General features: G+C 41.0%; 1 protein-coding gene across 1 annotated transcript in view; it reads left to right on the top strand.

The window, feature by feature from the left end:
- Positions 1-659: 659 nt before the first annotated feature.
- LOC121863999 (acidic leucine-rich nuclear phosphoprotein 32 family member A-like) overlaps positions 660-10,682 on the top strand; it is a 46,693-nt gene continuing 36,670 nt past the window's right edge. The window contains exon 1 of the mRNA XM_042362875.1: positions 660-790. Coding sequence (XP_042218809.1) covers positions 743-790 — 48 coding nt within the window. The 5' untranslated portion in view covers positions 660-742. The remainder of the gene's footprint in view (positions 791-10,682) is intronic.

Below are 10,682 nucleotides of genomic sequence, written 5' to 3'. Positions count from 1 at the left end.
TTTTGTACGATATCAAAGTTGATATAATGTTGATCGATTTGAATTCACAAAGTAATTAAACTAAATTGGTATTATCTTCTGTTGTAAATTATTAGCAGAATGGCTGTATTAAAAGAGTAACTGATAAGACCCTGTAGATGGCCGTAGAATGTGTGTATGTTAGGGAATGTGAAGTAAAGTTGTCGCGCGTAACAAAGTTCACAGAACTCTACTAATGTCTGTCTGATGAATAACTCCTAAGTTAATGTGTAACATGGGGAAGTATGGAGAAGCGTATGAAGGCGTATGTGAATCCTCTCCTCAAACAAAATAGAGTATTTGTGATTCCTGGAGTAGGAACTAACCTATTTTAATATGCATGACATATATTTCTGGCATAGTTTTATGTATGTATATGTAAATGTAAAAATATGCAAACCTGTTATCAACAAAGTGATTCCGCGATACACTTAACTGGAAATATGTTTAAGTGGTTTGGAAGGCCATATGTAACTCAATAATTTGAGCGTACTTGAGTTTTGTCATGTAGTTTGACGCTTTGAGGGTAATAATAATTTTGGTGGCAATATGTGAGTGTCTTTGTGTGTTGGTTGTTGTGGTGGCGGGGGAAGACTGGAGGGTGGCGGGGAGGAAAGGCGTGGTGGCGGGGGAGGAGCGGGGGGAGGCGCGGGGCGACAGACGCGCGAACACTTGTGGTTCTGAGCCAGGTTATGTCCCACGCCGCCCTACACGCACCGCGGACATGGAGAAGAGGATAGAACTGGAAAGAAGGGGCAGAAGCCCTTCCAAGGTAGGTAGAAGGCAATGGTGGAGGCCCAAGCGGGTGTTAAAGTGTGTTAGAAGGAGTGTAATAAGGAGAGATGGGAGCTGCGTCACACAGACGGACACCACACTGGTGACGGGTTGTGGCCGTCCCTCACCTCTTGACAGTAGATGTCGTGGGCATGTGGCTTCCTAAGGGATGGCCAACCCGTGCCCTGGGCCACTGCCACCCTTCCTGGCTCGGTGGAGGCGCCCTGGCTGGTGTGGAAGTGGTGGAGGGAGGGAGGCTGCCAGGTGACGGGCAGCGGCGTCTCTATCTCCTGCCACCATCATCACCTCCAACCAGTATCACCAGCATCACCACCACTCTCACAAACATTACCACCACTTTTCTTGGGTCCTCCCGGCTTGTTGACTCTAACTGTTTACCAGGTGGTGGTGACCTGGGAATGTGTGCACGGTGGCCCAGCTGCTGGACCTCACCAGCCAGCTGCCTCATTTAACTAGGCCACACTTGCTTGACCCCCAGTTTGGGTTTTTGGCATCAGATTCATAAGTGAGGTTTTTATTTCTTGTGGTTTATGTAGTCAAAACACGATTGTGAGACAGAAACAGAGGGTCAGCCATAGCAGCTACACACTAATCACAGAGCAGAGCTTCGTAAGACTTGAGAGGTTTGCTTTGGAAGTTCTGAGGGTTGTAAGTTGAACTAGTTTTGTTTGAAGAGAAAAGTCGGTGCTAGGCCTGTTGTTGCTGTCTCGGAGGAGTTAGCCGTTTCTTTAGACTGAATCGTGAAGTTCTGGAGATGTTCTCGAGTGTGTAATTGAAAATTGAGTTAGTTGTCTGGAAAATGTAATTTTAGGGAAGCTTCATTATCTGCATTTATTAATTTATTTTTTATTCCATGTATTTAATGATGATTGGGCCCATTTAGACTTTAAATTTTCTCTACTTTTCAGATTTACTTTCTTGATGTAAGCTATGCAGTAAAAATGATAATGGCTTTTAAGAATAGAGAAAATTTACGGTTGAAATTAGAACCATGTATGTTTTCTTAACTGATTAGGTAAGATTAATTTTTGTTTTAAGGGAAATTTTGAAAATAAACTTGACCGATCCATTCCAATACACATTAACCTTATTTGTGTTTTTGTTTTAATACCGTCGTTTATTAACAAATCTGCACCACTATTTTTGGGCTGCAGTGTCCTGGGCTTTATAGTTATTCGGTGTGTAGTTGCTTAAAGAAATAATTATATTGTAGATGTGATTGTAATTTCCTGTATGATTTCAGAACAGAAGATCCTGTAATTCTTTAAACTTTATACTACAGAAAGATATAAAGTCACATAGGTATGCAATATGGCTGGGGAGAGTGAGCCTAAGCACACATTGAGATGCAGGTAACACAGGTGATGCAGGGCAGTGCAGAAATCTGTGTCTAGTCTTTTCAAATTTCAGTGCACATTGGGGCCTAGGGCAGCACAGAGGAGGCGCAGGCCTGTGTTGGGCTGCACAGCATAGTGGTTGGAACACAGTTTTCTGCTCGACCTGTGCACGTGCTAGGTGTTTCAAGGCATAAAATCATAAATTTTTTATATGGCGGAGGAACTTATAGAGGCTGTTTGGAGTCAAAGGGTACTTTATGACACTAGCCATCCTGACTACAGTACATGAAAACCAAACTGAAAGATGGCATATGGGATTGTATGACTGAAACTCTCAAGTTAGAAGACAGTAAATGTACAGTATTGCAAACTAAAGCAAAGATTTAAAATCAATACTAAAACTAATATTGATTATGAAAGAAATTTACGTAATTATTCAGTACATGACTACCATGCAGCAAGACCGACTGCTGGTCAATGTGTGCACCACACCTCTACTGTGCTCTGCTGATGCTCTGTGCTGCTGACCTGCATTCTCAGTTTGCACCTAGCCTTAGAGTAGAAGGTTAAGCCAGAGTTGCAAAGATGGTCCAGGGAATATGACAAGAAGAGGATGGCCAAAGTTCTTTTTCCATCAGTTTCACTCTGCTCTTCTTGTGTTTTCTCTGTGGCTTCTTCACCAGTATCTATTTTGATGCACAGAATGCAAACCTGTTAGGTGTGTGTGGAAACAATGAGTTAAAGAACCACTTCTGAAGCAGACCATAAGAGCCAGTCAAACCCATCCAAAACTGTTGTAGGGGCATTGAGTTTGGTTAGTTCTTATGGTCTGCTGTTCCTTGTACAGGTATTGTCATTTGATTAACATTCTCTACATTAAAATGAACATTGGTGAAAATACCATCACCCAAGAACAAGATCTCTTCAAATAATATGATGTCAGAGTAAAACCTTTACCTTAGGAGTTTTTTGACCTTACAATCCTTAAAAAAAAATTATATACGTATAACCTGCACATTGAAGCTTTGTCAATGTTAAAACACACTATTAAAGGTAAAATTATTTAATCACTAACTCAGTGCGGTATCATGTATCACACTCAACAGTCACTCACTCACGGCAATGAAAGAAATCTATCATGATCTTGTTTCCCAACACCTGATACACTGTCACACACTATGGGGGCCTCTGGCTCTTCAAAAACACAATCTCTGGTTACTGCACAAAAGAGAATTGTACGGACAGTGACCTACTTGAAAAAAATAGATCACACAAACGAAAAATTTTAAATTTGAAGATATTAACACCTACTGCTGTGCCCTCTTTGCTTACAAATCTATCAATCACTTGCTTGACAATAATTATTTCCAGTTCCGGAATAATCCGAGTTACAACTTAAGGCACCCAGAGCTACTAGGACCCCCCCCCCATGCGCTCTTCTCAGTCCCAGACCTCCATAAAATATCACAGTGTGAAGGTGTGGAACAACTTACCCCCACCCATCCAAGCAAAGACTACGCTCCCTTCCTTTAAATCATCTCTTACAAAATATCTGTCTAAGTATTAATATTTCTTGTAACACCTACTATATTTACAGTACCTGCTTTTATTGTATCATCAAAACCGTTTTATTGGGAATTATCATGTAAATAGATAAGTAATTACCATTGCAATAAACATAATTGCCAACTAGACATAATCCTGACAGCTCTGTCCTCTTGTTCAACCTTATTACTGTACAAGCTATGTTGTACTGCTCCCCCATTATATTTATTTATTTATATATATATATATATATATATATATATATATATATATATATATATATATATATATATATTTATTTATTTATTTATTTATTTATTTATTTATATAATATATAATAATAATAATAATAATAATAATAATAATAAATAAATAAAATTAATAAATATTGAAGTGATAACCGTGGTAACATTATGAGATGTTCTTATTACCACCATGCTCTTGTACTATTCCAGATGATACTAATTGTTACATAATATGTACAGTACTTCCTTGAGATAAATGTATAGTATATATCAGGTGCCTCAAAGAGAGCTCAGGTTCTCAAATGGCTCAGCCATGTTAATATTGTTATTATTATCCACTCTGTATCTGTGTTTTTCTGACTAAATAAACTGTTTCAATTCAATTCAAGTGCAGTATACCTTGGCAAACGTTTCAATTTGTTGCCATCATATTTTGGGTGACTGCCAGAAAAAGATGACTTTTAGCTCACCAAACTGAAAGTTCAAAGACCTTCCAATATTGCATGTCATCCTTGCTATCAAAAAAAAATTAGTCTTCTCAAGTCCTTCAATTTATTTATTTTTTATTCATTTAGTGTGAAACTGCACAACTTGGCTCATCATGATGGAAAATCATTCTCTGGATTATTCTACTTGAATTAATGGAAAAAGTTTCAAAACTATAAAGTAACCGTACAGTACAGTATTCTATTACAGGGGTGTATTACAATTAACCATTTCCATGATGTATCTGGCCATTGTTTTATGGACTCAGTGGTTTTAAGGCTAAGTGTTGAGATATGGATTACTGTACTGATATATGATCAGGTGTTCACTGGCATACTTTTAGCTTCTCTTAAACACTGGTGCATAAGGTTAATGTGTCTGTTGTATACTGTATTAAGGAATACCGTAATTGAATGGTAGTGTGTTTGCAGATGAAGCATTGGTCGCAAATTGATGCTGAGAGCCACAGTGTATTGGGGGTGTTAGAAAATTAACTTATACAGTGAACCCTCACTTTACGCTGTTATTTAAACCCACGGCGGCCCGCGTAAAGTGAACAACATAACATATGGGATTAATTGAAATAGAGACCGGGCCGACCCCCAAACTCCACTTTTTCCCGACACAATACGTACGTTTTACTAAAAATAACCTCTTAACTTTATGATGGTATTCACCCACACATAATATAGAAGGGAACAGTCAATAAGAGAAGAATAAACTGAAGGTTAGGTTAGAAAAAAACAAGGCTGGGGTTAACACTTACGCTAGTAGAAGAGATGGGTCGGCGTAGGGGAATGGAGGCTGGTTCCGAGGCAGAGGGCAGGCTACTGGCCCTCAGGTGAGTCTTCATCGGTGTCATCCACACTTACTAGTGCCTCCCTGACAAATCCCTCAAAGTCATCATCACTGTCTCTACCTCTGTCACTATCACTGGCTTGGGCTGGCTGTGGTGGGTTGCGAGCGAAGAACTCTGTTATGCTTTGCTGACGGCTGGTGTTTATGTTGTCGTGATACACCTTGATGTAGGGCTCCATAGTCTGCAACAGCTGGGTAGTGAAGATTTCATACCTGTTTGCGTCAGGGTCGTCGGAAAGGAGGAGCTTGGCTTTCTCGATACACTCGATGGCACCCCTAACATTACTATGGGATAAACGGCATTCTTCTTGGGATGACGCACCACCTGCCTCTTCACTGACGTCATCATCATCTACCATGTCGTCGGTAGTCACATCAGGATCCCTTATCACCTCCAGGATGTCGTCGTTGGTGGTCTCGGAGAAGCCTGCAGCTGTAACACTCTGCTACTGCAACAGTCTGAACCTCACCAGTCACAGATTTACTCTGCCTAACGCCCGGAATGCCTTGCAACACATGTCTCCATGCGTGACGAACAGTTGCTACAGACAGCTGATCCCATGCCTCCACCAAGAAGTCCACAGCTTTCTTGACGTTGAATGTTCTCCAGAATTGTTTTAAAAGTACTTCTTGCTCTGCCAACTGTTGATCCTCGTCGTCTTCGCTCTTGCTATCGGTGTTGGTGTCACTCAGGTTACGCAACTCTTCCTTGGTGTTGGTGTAGTCGTTCAGGAGCTTGAATTTTTTAGTAGAGAATGCAGCTTTTACATTACAGATTAACTCTTGGTCCATGGGCTGTAATATAGACGTAGTGTTGGGAGGAAGGAAGACCACTTTTACATTGGGGTGACGATCTAACAGTAGGGGCGAGTGTCCTGGTGCGTTGTCCAGCAGCAACAAAATCTTGAATGGCACATTCTGTTGCTCACAGAATTTCTTCACATCGGGAACGAAACAGTCATCAAACCAGGAGAGGGACAGTGTAGAGAACATCCACGCCTTACGTGCGGTCAGCCAGTGGACATTTAGCTTGGTCATGTCCATGCTCTTGTAGGTGTGCGGCTTGCGTGCTGTGTGGATCACCGATAACTTAAGCTTACAGGTACCGGAGGCATTGGTGGTAAACAGGACGGTGATGTGCTCCTTCTGCAACTTCCGGCCCCGACACTTGCTGGCATTCTTCACAACGAAGGTCTTGGAAGGTAGTTTTTTCCAAAAAAGACCAGATTCGTCCATGTTAAACACCTGGTCGTCGGTGTACTGTCCTTCCTCCATAATCTCGCGTAAAAACGGAGGAAATTCCCGAGCCGCCACACGGTCAGCACTAGCTTCTTCACCACCAATGTTGATATTGATGATCTTGTTTCTCTTCTTAAACCTCTGTTACCACCCAGGGGAAGCATTAAAGGGTTTGGGCTCTGTAATTCCCGTCTTTCGTGACACTGCAGCATACAGTTCACGTGCGTACTCCTTAACTGAGCTCGTGTCTACCGCCATGTTCCGTCGCGCCTGATGCACCAAGTAGCTCACAAGTAATTTTTCTGTCTTGAGAAGCACCTGGTTGTGGCAATACTTGATCATAGAAGTACCTGTAGACTTTGTGATGTTCATGTGCTCCTTTATCTTGGCTGCATCCTTCTTAATTGTCCTGATCGTAGATTCGTTAACACCATGCTGGCGCGCGAGATCAACCTGTCTTGTTCCTTTCTCCAACTCTTGTATGATCTTATACCTAATTTCATAGCTTAAGGAACGTCGTGTCTTCTTTGGCTTAGGGCGGCTGGGTCCAGGTAAGGAAAGGTTTCTCTCTGGGGGCGGTGGTCCGACGGAAGCCATTTTACAGAACAATGGATTCACGTATACACGGTGTGGCCTGGAGGGATGAAACTGCCGCGGCTAGGTCAAGCGTTGTCTTTCCTCCCTCCCTCCCGCGGGTGGACACGTCTTATTACTTTAAACCAATCACAGCTAGCAGCGGAGGGAGGTAAGGATGCATGGCCCAATTACAGTCCGATACGTCATATGACGTCACTGATAACGCAACAAAGACACACACTGCTCAACCTACTCGCGCCGCTTACACAACATGGCGGATGGTTGGGAGGTTTGGATCCAAAAATGGCGCGGCTCGCCAGCCGCTCTCCGCGTAAAGGGGTACACGCACCGCGGAAAGTGAGCATTCCGGTTTCGGCAGGGTACCGCGTAAAGTGGGACCGCATAAAGCGAGGCTTGACTGTATACATATAGTGTTTGTGTTTTTTACCTTTCTGTGCTTATTGTTGTGACATGTTTGAAACCCTCTGGTGTCATATTTCCTTACCATTAGGGTATTCAAAGTCACTGTCTGGTTAAATGGTTTTGGGATGTCTATTGACAAGGTTTATGTAGTTGTATACTGTAACTGTAAATCATTGCATTACCTTTCTGGATTCCACAGTTTATCCAGTCTGTGCTTGAAGATGTTAAACATGTGCTGCTCAAATGAAGTTTATGCAGTTGAAAATCATTACACAAAATCACATTTATGCAACATGCTTGTGAACAGTATAGACAAAGCTACAGTCAGTAATAAAACTGCATGACAGTGCAAAGCAAGGATAAACTGAGAAAACCATTAGAGTATAATTTCCATTGGGGTGCTGAACTACTGATGTGAGGATGTGGTGACTGGATGGGGAAGAGGTGGGTGTTCATTTTAATTAAGTAAACCTACAAAATACATTATTAAAAATTTTTAGTGTAAGTTTGACAGGTACAGTACTGTACTTCATAACACTTAGAGTAATTGAGACTTGTAAGTTTTTATCAATGCACAACATTATCTTAGTACGGTAATACAAAATTTTTTTTATTTTAATAGGAAGTTGCAGGTTTTTGTGCTGTGTGCATTGGTAATCATGTGGGCAAGGCTGGAAAACTCGACATTGGCGATATATCCGTGGACTGTGGCGATGAGGTCTGATACTTGAGTGACAAGGATCGTTCTGGAGGTGGTCCTGAAGCGAGTTCAGTTACAAGAATCAAAAATGGTTAGAGAAAGTTTAGGGAGTTGCTGCTTTTATTGATGGCAAGCGGACCTTCTCTTTGAAAAGAAAGATATTGTATGTGTAACTACTGTTGTGTGATGTATGGCAGTGAAACATGGGCAGTTACAGTGGATGACATCTGCAGGCTTGAGCGAGGTGAAATGATAATGCTGTGGTGGATGTGTAATGTGACTGAAAGAGTATTGGTGAAGTTGTGTGTAGAGGTAGGCTGAGACAGTTTGGGCATGTGGAGAGATTGGAGGAACCCAATAGGGTCAAGAGGTGCATGAGTCTGAATGTAGGGGAAGGAGAACGAGGGGTAGTCCATGACTGACACGAGGATGGAATGTAATAAATCACCCAAGAGTTGGGATCCTGATGAGAGAATTTGCAAGAATTCTCACAGCATGGAGAGCTGCCATCAGGTAATCACAGCTAAACCCACACAAGTGTGGAAAATGGCCATAAAACAATAATTGGCTATTAATTCTTTATTTTTATTGTTGAATTGCTAAATTCTGTTGCTATCTTTCACATGATATGATAATTTATTGCAAACTTTTAGAACTGAAGTTGAAAATATTTGATATCTGACCTCATCTATTAGGTATGGGCACAGTACTACAGAATTATGTTCACTAATATCATGTTGATTCATATCTCTAACTTCAATAAAGTGTGGGGGAAAATGGTCAGGACAAGACCTTTTCCTATTTTTGGGGGGGGGGTTGTTTTTAAAGACAGGCTTAACCAAACTAACCAGTAGACCATAGGCCAAAAGCTTATCATTTTATGGCTTTTTACCTTTCACTCGACAGTTCAAATATAATGCACACATTGAGCCATTGGTCTAGCTTCAGAAGACCCGGCATTCATGTTGGTGACTAATCTAAATGGTAGGTAACCCTCCTCATTACAATTGTTACCTTGAAAGGGGAGAAAACAACCCAACATTTCCCCTGTTGACAGTAGAGAGCTGGAGGTCTTAAAGCATGTGGTGTCACAGTAGCTAGTATACACTTCACCCCTGGGTTCAGTTCACCCAAGCCACAGTCCCCATTCAATTCCTAGCCGCACATTCAAATTGAATAGTTGTTGTGTTCACCCCAGCTGCTGACACCAAAGATAAGTGCTTTCTCATTAGTTGCTTCAACCCTTTGGATGCATATTTCTTTTCCAAGCTGGTAATTGGTATTAGCAAGACCAAAGCATAAAGTTACCATGTGTGACATTAAATTCAATATTTCTTAAAACAACACCTGACAGCAGGGGAAAAAAATAATATGAACAAAAAATTAAAATTAACTATTTATAGATTCCTCATTTAATGCTATAAAAATTTGCCACTGGTGTATCAAATGTTGTCAGAAAACCTTAAAAAACGTTACTCTGGCATTATGGAGCCAAATAATTTGGTATACTGTATACAGTAATTCCAAAACCTTTTGATTTTTTTTTACGCCCTTTGACTTTGCTAAAATTTCTTAAAAAAATTATTTTGTCATGCCCATTAATTTCAGATAAAGCAAACAAAACCATACAATTATACAACATTTATATAGAACTATGATATATGAAAAATATTAGGAAGTGATGTTGGGAGAACAAATTATTTTTTTAGATTTCAATGTACGTATTGTACTGTACACTATGCAGTCACGTACTGTCCAGTTTTTTAACAAGCATCAGAAACATGGTAAATACCTCACACTTACACAACATATCTTGACATTGTAACAGCCATGTAATGCATATAAACAACAATGAGGGTGGCGGCTGTCAGCTGACATCGTCACTGTATGACAACAGCTATGGAGTGTCGTCTACCAGGTGGAAGAGGGAGTGTTGAGAAGCGCTCCAGCAAAGTGATAGTCGAACGGTGTGTCTAAACGATTAAGTTTGTATTTGCAAATGACCCAGTTTGGTTTCAACATGTCAGTTGGGCACCAACATGACTCACTTTGTATTGTATCAAGGTACCAATTGATCTCACTTTGAGTAACCCAGTCTGTCTTTTGATAAGTGATACTTCTGGCCAGTAGAGTGTAGCGCCTTAATTTTCAAGGCCCTCTGGTGTGTTCTCAAACCCATACTACAGTACACTGTTCCTCAGTAAGTAATTTAGTCTGGCAGTTTTATGGGCAGTTGCCCTTCATGAGGTGGATAAGTTCATTCTGCTTGCTGAGATATTGTTCTAGATCCAGATATACACTATGACCACAGAAGTCCAGTGATGTTGGGGCAGAGTGCCTATGTATTTATAGGTTTTGTTGTTTTCTGAATATGGTCACTGCCTTGAAGCAGAATTTTGCTAAACAAAATAGTGCCTTGTATTGGTTACTAATTAGGACTGGTCTGCCTTGGGAGTGCTG

This window comes from Homarus americanus, unplaced genomic scaffold, assembly GCF_018991925.1.
Source record: "Homarus americanus isolate GMGI-L3 unplaced genomic scaffold, GMGI_Hamer_2.0 scaffold39209, whole genome shotgun sequence".
Taxonomy (NCBI): domain Eukaryota; kingdom Metazoa; phylum Arthropoda; class Malacostraca; order Decapoda; family Nephropidae; genus Homarus; species Homarus americanus.
This window is presented reverse-complemented; position numbering and strand designations above follow the sequence as displayed.